This window comes from Apis cerana, linkage group LG14, assembly GCF_029169275.1.
Source record: "Apis cerana isolate GH-2021 linkage group LG14, AcerK_1.0, whole genome shotgun sequence".
NCBI classification, from domain to species: Eukaryota; Metazoa; Arthropoda; class Insecta; order Hymenoptera; family Apidae; genus Apis; species Apis cerana.
Window position 1 is genome coordinate 10,753,769 of NC_083865.1, and position 22,845 is coordinate 10,776,613.

The window sequence follows — 22,845 nt, forward strand, 5'->3', positions numbered from 1 at the left end:
GAGGAATTCCGTGCCGTCACCGATACGACGGACGCGTGGCCGATCATCCGCCGAATCTAGGATCCCGGATCTAGGTTACAATGAGCTTAACTCACAGCCAGGCGAGCCTGGCCCAACTTTCGTTCGGATGCTAAATCAGTGCTCGCTCGGCACGAAAATACCGCGCGATTCGCCCCGATCAATTTCCCGCGAAAATCGCTCCGATAAAGTCGAACCGGCCGCGCTTTTCAATGATAAAAAATATATATAAAAGTATATATAAGAACACGATCGAAGTATATCGCGTGTATATATATATATATCTCTTTTCCTTCTCTCTCGATTCCTCGACGATCGACTCACTCGATCAGAATGCGATTCAAACCCATGTAAAGTCACAGTCTCCCTTCCTCCTCGAAAGGATGGACAGAAGCGAATAGCCCCCTCCTGCTCGTCGATCGGTAGAATCGAGCAAACGCGAGCGTTTCTCCTCTCTTCGAAAAGGTCGACTCATTCCTCGAGAATGTGATTTAAGTCTGCATAAAAGACGACGGGCCGCGCAGAATTACAAGAGGCATGCAGTTCCGCTCGCGTCCACGTATATATATATATATGTCCGCGCCGAGGAAAAACTTTTCCCCTCTCGTCGCCGCACGCGCGGAATACCCAAGGAGGAAAGGGCCGAGGATCCGTTTCTCTCCGACCGAGACGACTTTTTCCACGAAAATAAAGCGAGCCTGCAGTCCATCCTTTTAACTTTTCCTCCATCTCGAAAATTTATTCTCGCAAAAAGGGGGGAGGGGGAAGAATTGTCTCGATTCGTCTCGACAGTTTTCTCGATTGTTAAATGAGACGCGAAGAACGCGATCTTGGAGACATCGGCAAAAAAAGGAGGGGAAAAAAGACCATTCTCCGAGTGATTTCGAGGGAACGCGAGGCCAGGCAACGTTTTCTCCGTTCGTGGAAAAAAAGGTTTCGTAATTGCAATCGCGGCGCAACAAGTTCGTTCCCGACTGAGATGCTTCCGTTCAAGGCCTCTGCCCAATGCTCGCCTCAGATGGGAAGAAAAAGGAAAGGAAGGGAAGAAGGAACGTACACGAATACCGATAATCCTCCGAGAAATCGACTCGCTTGCGAGAAAGGTTTAGATTTAGGTTTCCCTTGAAAAATTCATACGCGAGGATAATCAACAACTAACCGGTTCTTTCCTTTGCAAACAATTCGCGCGAAGGAAAAGTCGGTGGATATTTCAACGGCTCCAAGCGGGAAACGATCGAGAGACGCCGGATTAGAGAGCAGCGCGCGGCTGGAACGCCGAGGATAGAAAGGCAAAAGAGACGGGCGAGCGAGAGACTCCGTGTGCCGTGTCCTGTGCGTCGTGTGGGACGTGCACCACGCCCGATCCGGAATATTTCGTTCCAACCTCTCCCTCCGAGACGAGACATCGCTTCCCTTTTTCCCGAATTACGCGTCGCCTTTTCTTCGATCGCCACCCGATTTCGATCTCCAACGAACGGAGGAAAGATTGGGGCGGGAAAGGAGGTCTGTCTTTCGAGTTAGAAATCTGATTCGAGAGCCAGGTAGGTAGATAAGGCGAGTTAGTCAGAGCGATTTAACGATCAACTAATTAAATGTAATCGTCGAGCGAGCTCGATCGCTCGAGTACCACTCCCCTCTTATTTATTTATTTATCCCGGCGAGGAGAGATACACCTGCACGCGTCTCGCAAACACGAGCTCGCAAACACGACCATTGATCGCGGACTAATTTCAAAAAATTTCGATCCGCTTCTCCTCTCCTCCTCTCTTCTTCCCCTCCTCTCGTTTCTCGATTCTTGGAAACGCGAGGGAGGAGGGGGAGATTCTTGAAATTCCAACGAGCGATTTTTTCGAGGATGGGATGGAGGAGGCGGTGGGCGACGTCCCCTCGCGCGCGTTTCGTATTCAAGCGTGACTGCCGCCTAATACGTGCCACCACGGCACATACTAATTAGCTGGCCGAGCGAAACGCGCCGTGAATACGACTCCGCGTGGACGGGGACAAACGTTAGATACGAGCCGCGGCTCAGCCCCGCTTCCTGCCGCCTCGAAATTCTCTTCGAGCGTCCTCCTCTTCGACGCGGGGGAAAAAAGAAAATCCCAATATCTGCACTCGAAACTTGGAAGAGGAGGAAAGGAGAAAGAAAAAGGAGAATCTCCCCTTCCCCCTCGAGCAAGTGCACGGTACGAACGAGGTACGATGCAATAAAAGGTTGGAGTCGGGTCCAAGTCACGTAGGTACGAGTGCTAAACCGGTCCTACGCAGTCTGGGACTAATCGGCCGGTGCTGAGTGCCCAACTGTCGAGCCCCTCCCCTCGCGCGGAGGAGGGAGCCGCAAAACTGTCTCATCGTGCGCGACGTTACGGACGACAGAAAACCGTCTCCCTCGAAGACAGCAACCGTCCCGATAGTTGGAAACGAATTGCTCCGTTAAACGAGTGTTTACCCCGCTCTCCTGTCCACCATACTGATTCCAATAGCCGGGGGACGGGAGCGAGGAGGCGGTCGGCGGCGGTTGCAACACGGGCCCACTTCCGGCGGCCAGCTCCAAGTCGTTGGGGACCGTGGTGGGTTGAAACCGATCCCCGTCGCGTCGCAACTCCGGTCGATTCGGCCCGTTCCTGTTCAGCGGCTGGTTGTTGCGCGTCAACGGGGAACAATCGGGTCGAGAAAGATCGTAGACGGGTCGGAGAAGCGGGGATCCGTCGTCGAACGTGCCGATTTCACCGGGCACGCGAGGGGGATCGGCGTCGATCCAAAAGCCGATCGGCCTCGAATTCCGTTCCCCCATCGTTCGACTCGAGAAGGCAACTCCTCTTCTTCCCAAGGAGGGATGTTCAAACGGATCTAGCCATCTTCCCCGGGTATCCTGTTCCGATCCGAATCGACCATCGTTCGATCGGCCCCCTCCTAATCGTCATCGTTGCCCGACGCTGCTCCGTTCCTCGTCCACCATTCCATTCGGTTTGAACGCGTTCCTTCTCGAGGCAGAACGGGTGGAAGTGAGAGAAAATCGTGCGAAATCGCGAGATGAATTCGTGTCGAAGGAGATGAGCAACGACGAGGGGAAGGAGAGGGAAGGAAAGTTTGCGGATTTGGAAGCGAAAGAAGGAGATCGCCTCAACGCGGTCGCCGACTATTTTTGAACAATGCGTTTACGCTCACGCACTTCGCACACCACAGCTTCGTTCGCACTTTTGCCGTATCCCATCCGAACCGAGAACACGAATCTCAATTATCCTTATCGGGAAACGCGTTACATTTCACGACACACGCGTCTTCTCTCTCTCTCTCTCTCTCTCTCTCATTCTCCTCGTCTCCGAGCGAGGGATCGATTACACACGATTCCGTTTCACCTTCTTCTCCGGGATATGTAATAAACCGTGGCACGAGCACGATCGAGATATCGAGTACGATCGAGGATTAGAAGGTAAAGAAGCGACGGCGGCCAGGCTGAGGCTAGGCTAGGCTGACCGGCTGGTCAGCCAGTGGAGAGACGACGACGACGACTGGTTTTGTTACTCGTACGTAAGCTCGTACGCGGCACACACGGAGCCTGGGTCCAGCGGTACCCCTCTCTCTCTCTCTCTCTGTCCGCCGCGATGGCGGACACCGCCACTGCACTCGCGTGCACCGTGTGCACGTATAGCAGCTCGTGCGCGGCCCTACAACTCCGATACTTCCGATCCCCTTTCCCTCCCCCTTCGTCCCGTGTGTTCCTCGCAGTTTCTCGGAGAAGTTGGTCCGTTCCAACGATAATTCGATAACAATTTTATCGTTATCCACGACCAGCTTCTTCGACGAGTCCCCTGCGAGTTGAGAAAAGAAAAGAAACGATTCGTTCCGGAACGATGGAGATGGAGAACCGCGAATTGGATTAGTTGAACGAAACATTTTCCTTTTTTTATTCGATATCGAGCCAATTTCCTGGAACGATCGCGAGGGGTGTGAAGAGGAGGGGAGAGAGAAAGGGGTGGGTTCTTCCTTTCTCTCCTCCCCGTGAAAGGGGAGAGGAGAGGTGAGGGATCGACGAGGAAAAGGAGGAAAAGGAGGGAGATTTATTCCGGCCCGCGTTTGGCCATCGTCAAAAACAGAAGTGTATATTGATTCATGGGGGGCGGGCGTTGTTTACCGCTGATGAGAACGTATCTTGCAGCCCCCCTCCAGTCTCTCTCTCTCTCCGCGCCGGGACATCAATCGGCCGATATCTTAATCTCCATCCCTCCCTCCCTCTCTCTTCCTCTGCTTTACCAGTTTTGGTCTTCGTTTCTCCCTTTCCTTCTTTTTTTACCAGAGGTCAAGTACCTCTGCGTCTCCTCTCCTCTCCACTCCTCCTCTGCAGGAGAAAAGAGACTCGAAGATGCGCGGCGACCACTCGCTCGCTCGCCGTCATATTCCTGTTACCTTGGAGGAATTAAGCCAGGCCAAGGCGGCTCTCCTCTCTCGGTTAAATACACGCGTGTACGCGATACTCTCGGGTTCGTCGGTTGGAAAGTTCTCGCGTGCATCGGTGCATCTCGCGGTTGAGCGTGGCGGCGGCGGTGGCGCGGAGCTACAGAAATAGTTCATCCAGCGGAGGGCGAGGAGGAGGAAGAGAGTAGAAAGAGAGGAAGGAGAGAAAATACGAGCGGGAGTTACGAGTTACGGCGGAAAACGGTGGATTATGTGTGTTTAACCGCCTCCCCTCCCCTCCCGCTCCCGAAAGGCCCGGAGTTATGTTTGAGCACGAAAAGTAAACTTCGACTTGGTGGCGACGTGAGGCGCTTTGTGAGGATTAGGAAGGAGGCCGCGCCACCGGTGAATCGCCTCTTTTGTCCCGACTTCCGTGCGCCGGACGGATCGATCCCTTCGACACCGTCGTCTCCGTCCTCCTTCCTCCCGTTTTATCCGCTCCTCTTCCTCTTCCACCCTCCCCGAGAAACGTAACATACGATGATATATATATATATATATGGCTTTTTTTGAGAGAAAAAGGAAAGAAAGGAAGGGAGAAAATATTGCAAACATTTGGAAAAATATTTAAACAAGTCGAATTACCTCGTCGTCCCTTTTTTCCCCTTTTCTTTTGCGATTGAGTTTACGTTACGGGAACTCGAGGTCCAAGGGTGTGGGGTGGAAAAAGTGGTGGCAACCCCCGCGGCGGCGTGCGGGGGAGGTGATGGCTTCCGGGGGAGGTGAACTCGAGGAAAAACAGGCCTGGCCGACGTGCAACAGGTAGGAAAGCGAATGCACAGGCCAGCGTGCAAGTCCAAGCAGCTCGTCAAATATCGGTGAAACGAATATCGACCTCTTTCTTCCTTCCTCTTCCTCCCCCAATTTCCTATTCCATCCCCATTCCCATCCGCGAAATTCGAATAATACGTACAAACAAAAGTAATGTTTACTCTCCGTTCGTTGATCGATGGAGGAGGTTTCACGCGACCGATTTAACGCGAGGAGAAAAGGAAAGAAAACGATCGGTATGTAATCGAGCAGCCAACGCGCTCGGGAATCGGCTCGCGGTTGCTCAACGAAAACTAGCACCGTACCACGGGCCGCGAGGTGCCTAATCGTAACACACCTTCACCTAGATATCGATGTTTGAGCGCGACAACGTAAACCCTTTCGAATCGTTGCACGATCGCTCGTTTATTACGCGGCGTTGGCACGAGCCAACACCGATTAACCGGTTCGAATCACCGCCTATGGAATTTCTTTCTTCGCTTTATTTCATTTCGTTTTACCCTTTATTCTTCTCTCCCCTCGAAAAGAGGTGGAAAGAATTTCGAGAGAGACAGGTTTGATTCGCTGGAGCGAAATATCGTCCCAGAACGAACAAACGAGGAAACGATGAAACGGCGGAGGGAAGGACGAAGGAAGAGGAGAGGAAGGGCGTGTTCGTGGCCGAGAGACTTTTCTGCCGGTGGTGTACCGGTTTTAAAGGACTCGAGGGAAGGAGTGGACGAGGAAAGCAAGGGAGGAATAAAGAGGCGAGAAGAGCGCGTATCGCGCAGGTATCGCGGAGATATTCGCATTAGCCGAGAGGGGAGCGACAAGGACGGAGGCGAGAGCCGACGGTGAGAGCAAGACGAGGCTCGAGGCAAATAGACGATAGAGAAAGAAAGAGTCGGTGGTGTCGGGGCGGATGCGAGAGCGGGACGGGTGCACGAGAGGGAGAGAGAGAGAGAGAGATGGAGAGGTGGACTAGCTTTAGCCACTGAAGAGTAAACTGGCCAGACTGCCTGCCGCCGTCGACAACGTAACACCGTTCTTCGGCCAGCGACAACTCTTGGAAGGGGAGACGCAGCAAAGAGAGAGAGAGAATATCGAAGAGATATTTCGAGAAAATCATTTCGTCCCTTCGTCGTACATTTTCACTCCGTTTCTTTTAACCTCGAATATGTTAATGGTACGAGAGACTAACGAACTTTGGCTCGGGAATCTTGGCAAGTTTAGGCTACGTTTCCGACCGAACACAACGGCGGATCGGTTAACGGGACATTCTTGTTTCGTTACGCCGATGAAAGAATTAATCGGCTAAGAGTCGTGGCACGGAGTTGGCTGGCCAGACTGCCTGTCGCCTCTCGGTTATACGTGCCAATAAAGCTAGCCAGAGGAATGCGCTACCTAAAACGATCGCATCACGACGCTGTGTGCCCACCTTTTCTGACCTTATTCGACGAAATTAGAGATCGATCGATGAAAGAAAAAAAAAAAAAAACGCAACGGTTCCGCCTTCGTTGAAGATATTTTAACCATTTCTCATCCGATTTCGTATGATCCTCGCGATACGACACTCTCTGTCGGAAATCAGCCACGCGCAACGGGGATCCTCAGCTGCGGATTTTTGGCCCGGACTGTCCACTCGGCCGGGCCTCGACCGACGAAAAAATAGCAACCGTGGTCGGTTCAACGATCCCGCTCGATTTCCTCGCCAGAAGGGGAGGAGGACGGCCCTGAAAAATCGAGGGTATCCCCAAGATGGATGATAAGCGGACTCGCGCAATTAGAGCGTCAGGCGTGTCCTCTCTAACAGTGTCTTTTCGTACCGTTAACCGATCCCATCGAAAGCTCGGTGAATTTTAAACGACTCGATCCGTTTGGGAGAGGACTAGGAGATAGGTTGACTTTTTTTAAAAAAATCGAGGGAAGGACGAGACAGGATCCGGATTCGGATCGAGAGAGATCGTCCCGTTTTTCTGCGCGTAAATCGCAGCTCGAGGGAGAGATAGAGATGGATAGATAGGGAGAGGAACGGTATTCTAATTTCTACGAGGAGATTTACAGATCGTTTCACGAGGCGCGGTCAAAGATTAATGATCCGGGCAGGGTAAACACATAAAATAGGTGAATATTACACGGCAGCTGAATAAAGAATAACGGCATAAACCCGCGAATGACAAACATTTCCGCGGGGAACGTGGAAAATATCAGGGCGACAGGGGGCGACGAGGTAGGCGCGGTGCTAGAAAGTCGAATGAATTAAGCACGCCTGTTTGTGATTGTTAGCGGCTGCCCACGTGCTCTCCGCTCGCCACGGCTTTCGCCTCGCTTCTCGGCCTCTTTCTCTCCTTCGTTCGTGTCCCCTCCTCCGCCATTTATCCGCCCCCTCCCGTCGCTCAATTTCAATCGAACCGATTTTTCCATCCATTCTTTCCTTCCTTTCTTTCTGCTCGAACAAAGGAAGAACGAGAGAGAGGGGGGGGGGCGATGACGAGGACGACGACAATTACGACGACGAGTTCTCTCCAGAAACGTTGAAACAAAGAGGCCAACCGCTCGATCACTTACCTGAAACAAAACCGATTGCGATTTTAATTAGCAATTAAAAGGAGAGAGGAAGCGTGATTGCGCGTAGGACAAGCTAATCAGCACAGCGTTTACGTTCGTTCCCAAGGCGAGCGGAAGCGAACGAGGTGGCAATTTTCGCGGAAAAATCGAGGGGCAAAGGAATAATCGTCGCGATAATCGTGGTAATCGTGGTAATCGCCGCCGATTCCTTCCTGCCACCAAGGACAACGACAATCAACGCGCTCGAAACCGAGTCATCGGATCGTTAACTTAAACTCACTCAACCGATTCCTTTTTCCTTTCCTAGATAAACAAATGGATAGATAAATGGAATAGATAGATAGATGGACGATTCCCAAACTGGGAATCGTTCGACCTTTCTCTCCCTTCCCCTCCCTTTCTCCGCTTCCTCCCGAAGAATTAGGACGCGGGTAATTAGCAACGGGGAGAAACCTATACACTCTTCCTCCATCCACACTCGAACTACGCTTCTCTTTCGATCGACGGACGGAACGATACTACGCCGAACTCGATCCAAAGCGTTTCTTCCTTCCTTGCCGACGCTTCCGCGATTCCTTCGGCCGGAAGTGGCCGGATGACGCGCTCCCTCGCGCACACACGGTTCGATAACGAACCGTGCAAGAGAAAAAGAACGGGGAGGGGGAAGTCCGGTGGGCGATAACGAAGAGAACGTCGATTCAACGACACACTCGTAAAGCCGGACATTTAACGATGGCGATTTAACTGTCGCAGCGTGGCGCGCGTACAATGTGCTCTTTCTCTCTCTCTCTCTGCAGGCCCGACCTGTACAATAATAATTATGGCTGTGACTACGACGATTGTTTATGGAGGCGGCAGTTAAATTACCGCCGGTTGACGTTACACCGGGCATTTCGGTGGCCGCGTTTCCCTCGGCCGCGTTGTAATTGTTATTTAACAGTGGTTTGCTACCATCATCGTCGTCGAGGACGATAAATTTCCAGATCCCGGCCGAATCAAGATTAACCATTGACGGAGGGAGGGATAGAGGGGGATGGCCGCGCGTTTTCATCAAAGGCTCGTTAAACCGCGATTAAAACCGCGGCCGGCCACTTTGCCGCTTATTTCCAAATCCTCGATCCGTCTATCGATCCAACTATTCGCCGATCGAGTGAAACTTTTCCACGCGTCCGGATATCGCGACGACTTCGGCGAAAAATTCCGTCGATTTTCGCGCTGCGGTTATACGACGCTGTTTGCTGACGGATTACGTCACTCCACGACACGTGATTTTTTCCCCTCGCGGCCAAGCAGATCCCCGCGTGGGAATCGCGATAGCCTCTTGTCGGGAACGCGAGCCGAGCCTGAGTCGAAAATAAACGCCTTCGCTCCCGCGGTTATTAATCGTATGCGAATCGTGGGGGAGGGGCAAACATTTCTTTTGTGCGAAATATTGCTCCTCTCCGCTCGCAGGGAAAATCTCGAATCTTGTACCCGCAGAAATCGCAACTCGAAAGCGGACGAAGGCGCGAGCCGTCGCCGATCGATCGACGGTTAAAATAATTGGAATTTTTGCGCCAAGGTGCTTTCTCTCTCTCCGCGACCGACACGCGACATGCAAACAATCCTTGACAGCCGTGTCACTTGACACCGCGTCAAGTGTTTAATGAGAACGCACGGTCATCAGCCAACTATCTCTCGTCCCGTCTGCTATCGGGTTACGTGAGTCACGAGTTTGTAATCCGAAATAACGCCGGGGCGAAAATTCTGGGAACGAGAAAAGAAGAAACAACCATTTTTTCTCCCATTCGGATTTCACATCGCCGAAAAACTCTTTCGAGGGAAGCTGGACTACGAATTCTTCCTTCTCTCCCCCTCTCTTCTCTCTTCCCCGATCAAATCCAGTCCAGGGAATGCAGTTTACTGCGGCAGAAAAAGGCGAGGGTGAGTTTCCGTTAGAGGAGGCGATTGGCCACGAGCTTCCGTGTAATTGGGAACAATTCATAAATTTATCGCGACAGACAACACGACAACAGTGGGGTCCCTCTCCCGCTCCTTTTCTCGCTCACCCCTCGTTCGCAGCGAACCCTCCACGTTACTCGTCCCACGACGGAGAGGAGGAGGGGAGAGAAAGAGAGAGAGAGATCGTCGAGTGGAGTGGCTGCAGAGGGAGGGAGGGGGAGAAACGGCGGTAAGGTAAGGGGCGGTGAAACGAGGGGCTTGCTCGTACACCGACGTTGGAAGCGCGTTAAAAATTTAATAACTCGGCTCGGTCGGTCGGTAAAGTAAGCAGCTCTAACCACCGTCAAGGGGATCCCTCTAAATCCAAAAGTAAGTATGTACTACCGTCTTCCTAATCGGTGGTGGTGGTAGCCTTTCAATTTTCATTCTCCGCCCATCGCTTCTTCTTCTTCTTCTTCTTCTTCCCTCCCTCGTTTAATAAGGAACGGTACATAATCGGAAACGATGTAACCGTTCGTTCCATTCGTGCCGGCAAATTAATGAATAAATAAACGTCTATTTTCATAGACCGTATCGTCTATTTTGATAAGGGAGAAAATCATTTCGAGGAACGAATTTATTCCACCAATTTATCGTTGTGAATTTTTTCTTCTTCTTAAAAGAAGGAGAAGGTTGAGATAAAAAGAAAAGAAAATCGGAGCGATCGAGTAATTTTCGTGGTCATTTCGACGAGGAAAAGGAGGAGGGACGAAAGTAGCTGGGAAGAAGAGAGGGGGAGAGTTGTATAGCAGCTCGGTTCCTTTTTCCCTCGCCGTAAATTCGTCTTCTTGTTGATCTTCGCCGAGCTTTTACGGCCTCGTACGGCCTGGTATACCAATAAACCGATCGAAACTGTCCAAGACCTTCGAATTCTCGGCTAGGAAGGATCGCCCGACGTTTCTGATCGACGAGACACGCGAGATCTCTCGGGACAAATTTCCTCCTTGATTGTCGTTTCCTTGATCCGGATCCACCCGTTCAATTATACACCGCGATTAACCGCATCCATGGGGGGTCCATTAACGCCCCACCCCTCCCTCGACATTAATTAACTTCCACAGCCGAGGAATTAAATATGCTATCGCGGACGTGTACGAATTTGTTACGCAGATAACCCGTCCCATAAATTCCTCCTCCTCTTCCTATCCCTTTATCCACTTTTCCATCTGATTCGACGCGAATCACCGTTCTCATCGCGCGAATCGTTATTTATAGCACCACCACCGTCCTTCCAATACTCGTTCCATTGCTCGTTCGAGCTTCCGTACATCCGAGATCTGCTGGAAACCGGAGAGGATACGAGAGACGATTTCGACGACCTCTTTCTTCGCCAAAAGAAGAGAAAAGGGGAGAGGAGAGGAGAAGAGGGAGGAAAGGACAATCGTAGTAACGACGTGTACACCAATCCCAAAGAAAGGGGCTTTTTCGGGGGTGCGCCACCCCGACTTGCACCAACGGGATATATATATATATATATATACGTATACACGAAGCGCGTAACGTCCCACTGTCAGCCGACCCCTGCGCGCGACGCACGCACGCACGCACACACGCAGAGGCGCGCGTTCTCATGGACGCGAACCTTTCGAGCGGCAAGGGGCTCTGCCCTATGATTTGTAGCGGCACTATAATGCCTCAACTACCCGACACCCTGACTCACCCTCCCCCCATACTCCAACCATGCCGCACCGCCCCCCTCCGCGCCAAGCAAGGGAAACACGAACCGATTCCTCCTCCCTTTCTTCGACCCGCCAGCAACACGTAGCGACGTAGCCGTTCTTCCTTTCTTTCCCGACGTTCAAAAGGAATTAAACGCTCGGGATGCAATCGTTGCTCGAAATTTCGTCAATTATTCAAAAGGATATTACGTTATTTCTATCTAAATACACGCGTGTATTTTGCGAACCGATTCCTCCTCTTTTTCTTCGACGTGGCCGTTCTTTCTTTCTTTCCCGACTTTCCTTCTTTCTTTCCTTGAAAAGGAGTTAAACGCTCGGGATGCAATCGTTGCTCGAAATTTCGTCAATTATTCAAAAGGATATTACGTTATTTCTATCTAAATACACGCGTGTATTTTGCGAACCGATTCCTTTTCCTTTTCTTCGACGTGGCTGTTCTTTCTTTCTTTCTCGACATTGAGAAGGAATTAAACGCTCGGGATGCAATCGCTGCTCGAAATTTCGTCAATTATTCAAAAGGGAATAACGGATATTACGTTATTTCTATCTAAATACACGCGTGTATTTTGCGAACCGATTCCTTCTCCTTTTCTTCGACGTGGCAGCAATGTAGTCGTTCTTTCTTTCTTTCGCGATGTTGAAAAGGAATTAAACGCTCGGGATGTAATCGTTGCTCGAAATTTCGTCAATTATTCAAAAGGGAATAACGAATATTACGTTATTTCTATCTTCTATATAAATACAGCACCGATTCCTCCTCCTTTTCTTCGACGTGGCCGTTCTTTCTTTCTTTCCCGACATTGAGAAGGAATTAAACGCTCGGATTGCAATCGTTGCTCGAAATTTCGTCAATTATTAAAAAGAAAATAACGGATATTACGTTATTTCTATCTAAATACACGCGTGTATTTTGCGAACCGATTCCTCCTCTTTTTCTTCGACGTGGCCGTTCTTTCTTTCTTTCTTTCCTTGAAAAGGAGTTAAACGCTCGGATTGCAATCGCCGCTCGAAATTTCGTCAATTATTAAAAAGAAAATAACGGATATTCTATATGCGTGCATTTCTTCGATATATATATATTCTCGATCCCATTTCCTTCCCCGTCCCGATTCCGGCAGCACGGTGTCGAGGTGCGCCTCGATCACGCGAATAATTCGCATCGCTATCGAGTTCGCGGCGATGGCGGTGACGGTGGCGGAGACGGCGGCGGCGGCGGTTAGCATCTGAAAATACGGGCGAATTACGTGACTTACCGCGCGTGGTGCAGCGTGACGAGCCACCAAGAGGGGAAACGCGCTTACCACGGGACGAATAACAACAAGGCTACCGGTTCCGCGCGTGTAATTAATTTCCAAATTCGTAAATTCGCAAAATTGAAAAGAAAGAGAGGGGACGAGGCGGGGATGAAAATCGGTCGGTAGATTGATACGTTGCACCACGCCACTCCGAGATGCAAGAAGGGTGGGATGGAAAGAAAAGCGAGGGGGGTATGTCAAAGGGGTATTTCAATTATTCGATCGGTCGGCCGATAGAATTGTATCCGCGGATTTGGGGCGGATTCGGTGGAGGAGAAGAATAGGCGGGGCAGGAAGGGGAATATTCCAAGGCACAAAGCCGATCACGCACCCTTCCCCCACCCCCGTTGCGAAGATTACACGCGCCGCGTCGAAAAATAAGCTCGCGAAATCGTAATCCTTTCCTCGGTCGGCGCCCCCCTCCCCCTTTCTAGAAGCGATTACCACTCTAGGAATTCGGTTGGAGCCGAGCCGACGCGCCGGTTTCGATTAATTAAACCGGGCCGCGCGCGCGCAAGAGAGAGAGGAGGGAAAAGTCGATGCGGTTGAAACGTCGTCCGGCGCAACCTATCGGTTCGCGTGCGATTCTTCTTCTCAACGCTTGTTAGCCGACTCATAAATTACGGAGTTGGGAGAGAGGAAGAAGGAGGAGGAGGAGGAGAGGAACGAAACCCGGTTTTTCGAGCTAATTGGAAGAGCAGCTCCGACGCTCGTAATTAATGGCCATTTCGCTATCACCCCTCGCGCGCACCGCGACTTTTTTTTCCGCCGGTCAAACGCGCGTTCGTCGATAACACGGTGTGTACGACTCTGAACGCTGTCGAGAGTGGCCAACTCTGCCAAAAAACAGGAGAGAGAGAGAGAGAGAGCTGATACAATCGTGGCGAACAGCCAGCCTGCTGCCAGAGAGTTCTCGAAAAAAAGCGCGTGAAAGGACGAGCTCGAGCGCAACCGCGTAAAAAAAATGCAATTTTTCGTCCTCGAATAGTTTCCCCATCGAATAATCGCCACCCGATGATATCTCGAGCGGATCGAGGAGGCGACAACAACGCGTCTCCGCTGTGAATCCGAGGAAACGAAATTTAGCGGAGAGAAGAAGAAGAAGAAGAAGAAGAAGAAGGAGGAGGAGAGATAAATCCGACTTCGAGATAAGATTCCACTCCCTATCGATGATCGAAAGTTTTCATCTTTCGCAAGTGGGAATTCGACTCGGCTTCGAATCCCGGCAACCAAGTTCGAATCGATCACCAGATAGAAAAGCTTCGACGCGTTGAGATACCTAACATGTTCTCTCTCTCTCTTCCTATATATATATATATATATATATATCCTATATATATATATATATATATATATTTTCTTCAAAGTGTATTAAAGGCAAAGCGTATAAAAGTTCACCGACGCGCGAATTTACGAGGCGCGTGCGAGCACCAGATAAATATCTTACGGCTGGGTACCTCGCGTCCTCTGACCTCTCGCGAGAGCTCAGATACCCGGTCCGAGATACGAGCAATTAACGAGATTTTCGCGAAACTGCGGACGGATAGCGCTAATTAGAGGGGCTCGCGCTCTCTGACCAGATCAATTCCTCCTCCCCTCGCATCCCTTCGAATCGAAACGGTTGCGATTCACGACGAGTGAATTAAGCTCCAAAACCGCGACGCTTCTTTTCCTTGACACAACACCTATCCTTCTATAATATCTGTAATATCACGAGCGAGAAAGACGGACAGATAGAGAACGGAGAGGCTTCGCACTAACGACGAAGCCGGAAGTATCTAGGCGACCCCTCTCGGAATCGATCCATCGATTTCAGTCCGCGCGGACGGATACTCGTATTTCGCGTCGAGCGATTCTTGCCGATCAACCGCGCACCTAGGCATTCCGAGAGCGAGCGAGCCATCGATATGCACACGTATGTGCATACGTACGTACACCCGAGGATATATACCGCGCGACGCACACGCGTGCAAACGTGAGGGTACAGTATCGAATGCAGACCCGTGCCACGCGTACGTCCGCAGCGCGAGCAACAAGAAAAGGGGGAGGGGAAGAGAGAGGAGTGCGATTTATTACGTTTTTGCGGCACCGGACCCGGCCCCGTTCGCCCGCAATATCTTGTGTCGCGGTAATTGAATATCTGAAAATGTCAGGAAGCGTACAAGATGGTGGGGAAGGAAGGCTGACGGCGTTCGAGCGGTGAAACGGGTGGAATCGAGATGGAAAAATTGCGCGATACTACCACACCGGCCTCGAAACAATGGCACGAATTAAAAACGCTGCTCGCTTGAGAAAAATTAACACCGCTCCCTCTCTCTCTCTCTCTCTCTCTTCCGACTCCGTGAAATATCGCGACGTTCCCTTTCACGGCGCGGAGTTGAAAGAACGGGAGGCGAAAGAGAGATAGAGCTTTTTCAATTTTTCCTCCCCCACGAAGGAGGAGGAGAGACACCAGGATGATCTATGCGGGGGTCAATTGATCTACGACGAATTCGCGCGGCACGAGTCGTGGATTCGTTCGATCGGAGATGCGGCTCCTCGTGGAAGCAGAAATTGCCGGCGATAAATAATAAAACGATCCGTGTAATTTGAGGTAACGGCTTTTCTGCCTTCTCCCCTTTTCCCTTCTGCGCTCCGATCTGCTGTCTCCCTCTCCCCTCGTGTACGTATATGTACATATGTGTGTTCGACGAAGAAACGCCGTCACGAGGCGCGTGCTGGACGCTCTCGTAAGTGGAAATTGCGTTTCGTCCCGAGATAGCGCTGCAGGATTACAGAGAATCCCGCGCCAGATAGAATTCGGTCCGCCTCGACTCGACCGCTCGTAATTAAATAAATAAATAAATAAATACGAACGTCAACGCGATTAATCGAACGATAACGAGTAATTACGACGCGCGAAACCTCGTACCTGCGGCAAATTCTCAGATATCAATCCTGACCCGCGATAATATTTTCCGCGAACGCTCCTTCCAGCCCCACCTTCCCCCTCTCCTCTATCGACGCTACACCGACCGTTGCCGTTAATTGGCTCCGCGTACAATCCGGGGCGTAGCGAAGATAAGGCGGAAAATTTCACAGCGATGAATTTCACCGAGGATATGAAAAGTCGGCGACTGGCGTCGAACGTGGCGCTAGGGCGCGAAATATACGTATATATATACCGTGGCCACATTTGCATAAACACGCCGCACACCTGTAAATAATTTCTTTTCCACCACGCGTACGTCATCCCTCGACGCGTTGTGGATAGCGGCAACGAGCCGGCTCTATCCAGGGATTTGCATCGAAGGAGTCCACGCCGTCCATAGATCGTCCGGGACCATTTTTGCGGGAATTAATGAGAGCCAGCCACGAGCGAGGAGAGAGAGAGAGAGAGGTTTCCTTTTCCTCCGCACAATGCCAACCGAGACTCGGTGCTAGCCTCGACTAATTAGCATATAGAGTGGATAATTAATTACGCGGAAACGACGCCTTCTCTTTTTACCTGTGCGCGTGCGTGTGTCCAACATCTTTCCCTCTCTCTGTCTCCTTCGAGTAACGGGGGAAGTAAGGCAAATACGAGGGTGAAATTAGGTTGCGGAGCGATCGGGAAAGGATCGGTCTTTTTACCCTTTTGTGGGAAAGGAAAAGAGGAGAGCGAGAAACGAGGTGGAGAGGCGGCACGCGGCGCGAAAACGTTTCGCGGTATCGAACGGGGTGTCGAGAGGGCACTCGACGGGTTCTCTCCTTCCTCGCGCGCGAGAATCGAGGGTGCGTTTTTGGACGAACGTCACCCAGCCGTCGAGGGCACTTTACTAATTTTTCCATTATCCCCCAGATATCATCGAGTGGAACAACATCGCATCATTTTTGAAACGTCGATGATCCTCGAAACTGTTTCCGGGATTCCCTGAGCACCATCCATTCGATCGATTCGAGGGTTAACCGATACATTTCTCGATTCGAAATTTTCGAAAAAAAGGAAGGAGAAGGTTTCTTCTCGCTTCGTCTCGCGCGAAAAGAGGGAGGGCGAGAAGGAGAGGGTGAAGAGGAGGCTGGAATTTTCGAAAGGCATTTCCTTGCTCCGCTGAATTTCCGCGGGACACAGAAACGTACTTAAGCCAGTTTCTCGGAGAAGCAATAAAACCGCGATCGGACTCTCTTCCCTGCTCTTCGCCATTACCGCGCCGACGGAATATTTGACGGAAGATAAAGGACAAGGGATGGCGGCTTAGACCGAAACGACGCCTTTGCCTCTCCTCGCGCCCCGCCACCGTCTCGTACTCCCCCGAGTGAAATGCTCTGTTGCTTAAATATTTAACCGAACCGAGTCGAGGAAAGATGATCCTCCTTCTTCGAAGCGACGATTCCCTTCCTCCTCCCTTCCTTCCCTCTCAAATTCCTCGAACGATGATCAAAAAGAAAAATCGAACGAGTTCGGAAAGTGGATGAGAGAAGGAGGGTCGCAAGATGCGGAGGGAAACGGTGATCGCGAATCAAACGGGGGAAGCGATAACCGGAGGGAAATCAAAGGGAGTGGAAAGGGGTGGAACATTGAAAAAACATTTTAACGAGTTTTAAGCCGGTGGAAAAACTGGCGAAATCCCGCGGATCGGCAGGCACCCTACGCAACCAGCGGAACAATGATCAATGGCTCGTGCAGCCTCCGTTCCTATGAAAAGTTACATTCGTGCCCCCTGGTCCGCGCGCTCGTGCGCGTTAAATCACACAAAGGGATTCCATAGCGTCTATGGATGTGCGTGTACACGTACAACGCGGGGATTCAGTCCTCCGCATTGTGCGGCGCGCACGATACGCGTGCGTGAGCGTGGCTGGTTGATTTTTCAAAGCGCATAATAACGAAAAGTCAGCTCCACGATGCCTCGGTCTCGGTAATGGAGCCATTCGTCGAAAACTGGATGAAACATTATTATCGGTCAAACGCACGCCGAAATATGTAAATCGTCCCCTCCCTCCCCCGGATGAACGATAGGGGAGGCTCGCGTATACGCGTTTCGACGCGTACGCCATCGAGACGAGACGAGAGAGGCGGGACAGGAGGAGAGAGAGAGAGAGAGAGGAAGAATCGAAATCGAGGGAATGGCGACGATATTCCAACGGTATAACTCGAGCGATCGAAGATCGTTTTCCACGTCCCGATCTCCGACCGATATTTTAATCCCCTCCCCTCAAGTCCGAGTGTTTAACGTAAACCGGATTCCTTTTTTCCAGATGCTCTTCCGAGATGCGAGAAAAGAAAGGACGAAGGGAGAAGGGAGAGAAGAGAGGGAGGAGGAAAAGAAGGAAAAAAATATTTCAATTCGATCTACGCCTACGTGTCCCGAGGCGACGTATTCGACGGAGGGAGTCGATAAGAAAGATGCTTATCTGGCCGAGGTATAATGGACGGGCATGAATCCGATGTAAACGAGAGTGGTAATGCGATGGCAAAGATGATAAGGAGATAATGACGATGATCACGTCAGGGGAAACCTGCACTTTGTTCTCCAACGATGATAATAATAATTACAATTAGCGGTCCGGTATGCGCCTCCTAATGTTGTGCGCGTATATACGTACACACACACATATATATATATATATGTGTAACGTATAAAGAGGCGGGGGGAGGGGAGGAGAAAAAATCGAGTTTCAACGTGTTATCGGCTCGGCAAGGGATTTATAGAGAAAATACACAGGTGATCGGCGATACGACCGATCGATTCGTCCCGAGGAAACGCAAGCAAACTTCCAACGAATTTGCATTTCGATGCGAATTATTATTCGATCGGCCCAGCTTCTTCGTCCAATTCGTATTCGTACAATTGTCCGCGATAATCAAGCTTGAACAAGTATATATATATATATACCTTTTTTATTCTCGAGATTTTTCTCTCCCCCTGCCATTCCCCGTACAATAGTGCGTGTCGCAATTACCGCAGCCTTGGGATACCTAATTGCACGCGTTGATTGTTATTTATATTCTCTGCTCTCTCCGTGCCCGAGCGTAGGAGAGAATTCTCTCGTGGGAGCCAATTTTTTCTAATTTTATTTTCTCTCGGCGAGAAGAAGCGAACGGACTTCGGGTTGAGAACCCGTGCGTGTTCACGGGGTATCACGGGGGGGAGGAGGGTAAAAATGATGTTTGCTCGGATACGAAAATTACGAGCGATAGCCGGGCAACGAGTGACCGCCTCGTTATTGGCCACTTCGGTTGCCTCGTGTCTGCTTTATTCTCGCGATATTCCGCTTTAATTTTCCACGCCTGGTGTGAATAACAATTATGTAATAATTTCACCCGGCCCGCCACCATATACACGCGTATAAATGTACACGTACGGGCGCACACCACGTCCACATCTCGAAAATCGCGGGCTACACATCCGCGGCAGGATAAATCGAAAATTTCATTCTGTCGCGACAAATGAATTTTTGAAACTCTCTTTCTCTTTCGCGCCCCCCACTCCCCCCCATCGTCCACACTCGAGGTCATATCTCAAAAATCGCGATTCGAAAACGCTCCGGGAAAAAATAGCTTTTGCGTGAACATATATGTGTGTGCATGTGTGTGCGTGTGCGTGTATGTATGTGTGTGTATATATATATATATATATATATACATATGTATACATATATATTAAAAAAAAAAGAGAGCACATCGTTTAACGAATTTCATTTTCACCCCTAACTCGAGCTGTCGCACGCTGCGGTCTCCACGATCGCGCAGATCAAAAGAGATTTTAATTTATCGCGATCGATATTTTCCACGATTAATTTTAATCGGGAAGGGATTCCGCGTCGGAAAAATATTTATTCGATGGTGGAAAGTTGTAAAACAGCGATGAATTAATTTTCGGAAAAAAAAAAAAAAAAAAATTAACCAGACCGTGACCAGAGAGATGCTTGGCACGAGCATTTTCTTCGCCGACTTTTGTAAAGTTCTCCTCCTACAGAGTTGGACTTCGTCGATCAAAACGACCAACAACGAGATGGAGATAAGCGAGCAGACAACATGGCGCTCCTCGGTGATCCGCGACTATCGGCTTGCTTCTGATTAATATAAACGACAATCCTTATCTTCCCGAATCCCGAGGTTATCTAATTTTTCTTCTTTTTTCCCTTTTTCCTCCCCCTGCCGTTCGCCTCGTCTTCGAAGACGAATCTAGAAGTAGAATCAACAACATCTTGGAAAGGAAAACGTGCAGCCTGCTGCCCGTTTCTGACGAAACTCTCTACGCGCCTGTCTTACTAATTACAGCTACGTTCCTCCTTATCCCTCCTCCTCCTCCTGACCGAGATAATATACATGTAAATATACATTTTTTCCCTTGCTACAATTAATAGATTAACAACGATATATAACGTCGACTCGTGCGTGCATTACGATTACGCAACACGGATTTTCCGAATCAATTTTCTCCTCGATGAGAGAGAGAGAGGGACAAAAGCATTTTTCACGGTATCGTGAAACGATTGTCCTTCCACTCGCTACCTAATCCTTCCCAAGACGTTTTCTAACCCCTCGCTGCCGGGATTAACCGAAAAAGATCCCCGGATCTGGCCGATATAAACGGCATCCGCCTTACCAACCGGGACGTATAATTGGTTGTCAGTCAAGTAGTCAGTGGCAACCCCCTCGAGGCAGTCTCGCGCCGCTTTCCTCCGTCAATCCTCCTCCCGAAGGACACCCGGTACGTACATACACACGACGACGACGACGACGACGACTTACTCCTAACCGACCGAATCCCCTCTCCAATGGGATTTCGCGTGCGATCGAGCAAAGAATTTGGCCGATCTCGAGCCGAAGAAACAAGAGAAACGACCGAGAACGGCGGAACGGTGGCTTTTTAAGCGTTTTTGCGACACGATCGAGATGATTGGCACGCGCTCTCGGGAAAGGCGGTGTCGCGAAATTAGTATGGAAAAGTGAAAGCGGTGGGAGAAGGGTGGGGAAAAGGTGGACGGGCGAGACGAGTGGAAAAGAAACGAAGGGGAGTGAAGGAGAGAGAGAGAGGGAGGGAGAAGCGATTGCAGCCTTCTCGAGCTAATGGTTTTTGGTTTTACAACTCTCTTCCCGAGTATCCTTGACCCATCTAACGGGAGACGATAAATAATTCATCGATCGATTTCAAGCCGGTCGGGCAGAGTCGATCCAGTTATTCGACCGGCAAATTATCGGGGACCATTAATTAAGGATCGATTAAGGAAAGGAATCGTTGAATAATTTGTCACCGCGGTGGTTTCCGATACCTGAAACGCATCATCCTTCGTTTAACCGTTTTCTTCCGGCCATCTGCTCGATCCGAAAGATCGATCCGGATATCTCGAAAGATCGGATAATCCGCTCGATCGCGACTAGAAACACGAAGGAACGAGGATCTCGAGATACGAAATGCGATCGCGAGAGAGCGAGAGAGAGCGTGTGCACGCAGGCCACGTGATCGCTGAGGGCAAATCCATTTCCTGGCACATCGAGGCAAACAGTTAACACGATTGAATATCACTTGGAGGAATGTAGGGAGAAGAGAAGCTCTAGCCAGTAAGCGTCGCGTAATGCGTGTAATTAATGATTACTGGCACGCATCAAAGCTCCTCATTAATCTCACTAGCACGGCCGATGATGCGTGAAACGTTTGATCGTTTGATAGTAAACCAGCCGATTTCACGACGCGTCGATAAACGCGTATTCGACCGTTTACCGCACCGTTCCGTTATTAATTATCACGATTTCGCGCGGGGAGGAGGGGGATGAAATCAGATCCTCGGAAAAATTGACCCTTACGAACCGAGATTCGAGAACAATCGCGGGGAAGAGAAGGGGACAGAGAGAGGACAATCGTCTGGTCTCGCGATCGCTCGTTCCCACAATTTGCATTTTCTCGACCCGAGCGAAGAAAATGTCATTTCCTGGCTGCCTTCCACGGGCCTCTCTTTCTCCTCCGTTTACCCTTCTGTTTTCCACTGTCGCCATCAATCGTCCCGGGCCCAAACTCGGTTGCACGTGCACGTGCGCGCACGACATTTCCTCGCAGCGTTTTCTCGGCAAATCAACCGCGATCTTGCGCGGGCGTTTCAAAGGAGCCGACGTTTTCCCTAAACGGCCACGACCCGCCGCCATTCTGCCGCGAGAGAAAATCCATTCTCCCTCTCTCTCTCTCTCTCTCCCTTCCTCGCAATGCTCGAAATACTTTCTCGCCAGATATTAAAACGCACTCCCGCGAGTCGAAATATCAATCGAAATATCCGAAGGCGGGCAAACATTTGTACCCTTTTGTGTTGTACACGACAGATCTATCGTGGAATAATACATAAGTATCAAGCGTAGAGAGTTTGCGAGCGATAGTCGGACAATAAGTGATTACTTCGAAATGGAAGTTGTAAAAATTTTTCTCGTGTAACGCCATACGAGGTATCCCGGTATCCTTCTCCCTCTCTCCAGTCTATCTTTCTTCTCCCCTTTCGAACAATAAGACGGAGTGGCGTCCATTGTCGGTCAACCCGGGACAATTCGCCATGGATAAAGTTAGCCGGATCGGCCAGCTGAAGCCGATCGCCTTTAATGGATCGCTTGTTCGTTCTCGATTCTTTTTTCGAGCGGAGTGTCGTAGTAGTAGCTTGCCAGTTTCGCAATGCGGACCCACGTGGTGGACGAATGCGCGAAATTCGCCATTTTCGTCCAGCTGCGCTAATTCAATCCGAACCGAGAGATAGATAGTGCATCGCTGAACCAGCTATGATACGCTGCGATTATCGTCCATTATTTCGCGAGACGAGGAGAGCGAATTCAAAGAGAGTCGGTGGTGTATACGCGATACAGAAATCGTGCCTCCGGCTTCGTTATTACCGACCGAGGCAGGAGGGAGGGGGAAGCTATTCGCACGTTCGTGCTTACGAGAAATTGCAACCGTTCCACCACCTCGATGTCAAATTTAACGCTATTCGAGCGATACTTCTCCGATCCGACGCTTTCTCGTTCAACGCGATTCGATATCCTCTCTCTCTCTCTCTCTCTCTCTCCCCCTTTCACACACTCTTCGATGGAAAAAGAGAGAGGGAGAGGGGGAGAGAGAGAGAGAGCGTTGGTAAAGATCGAGGCATGGAAAATTACGGTTACCAAG

At 50.4% G+C, this 22,845-nt stretch overlaps 1 protein-coding gene across 19 annotated transcripts in view; it reads right to left on the reverse strand.

The window, feature by feature from the left end:
* LOC114577809 (protein daughterless) overlaps positions 1-22,845 on the reverse strand; it is a 78,529-nt gene that overhangs the window by 17,470 nt on the left and 38,214 nt on the right. The window contains exon 1 of one of the 19 annotated variants that reach the window (XM_062084951.1): positions 7,490-7,663. The exons of 15 other annotated variants lie outside the window; for them this stretch is intronic. In XM_062084951.1, the coding sequence (XP_061940935.1) occupies positions 7,490-7,648 (159 nt within the window). In that variant the 5' untranslated portion in view covers positions 7,649-7,663. Of the gene's footprint in view, positions 1-2,464; positions 3,324-4,422; positions 4,603-7,489; positions 7,664-22,845 lie in introns of those variants that run through there. 3 more of the 19 variants (XM_062084950.1, XM_062084954.1, XM_062084948.1) reach the window with 3 other exon arrangements.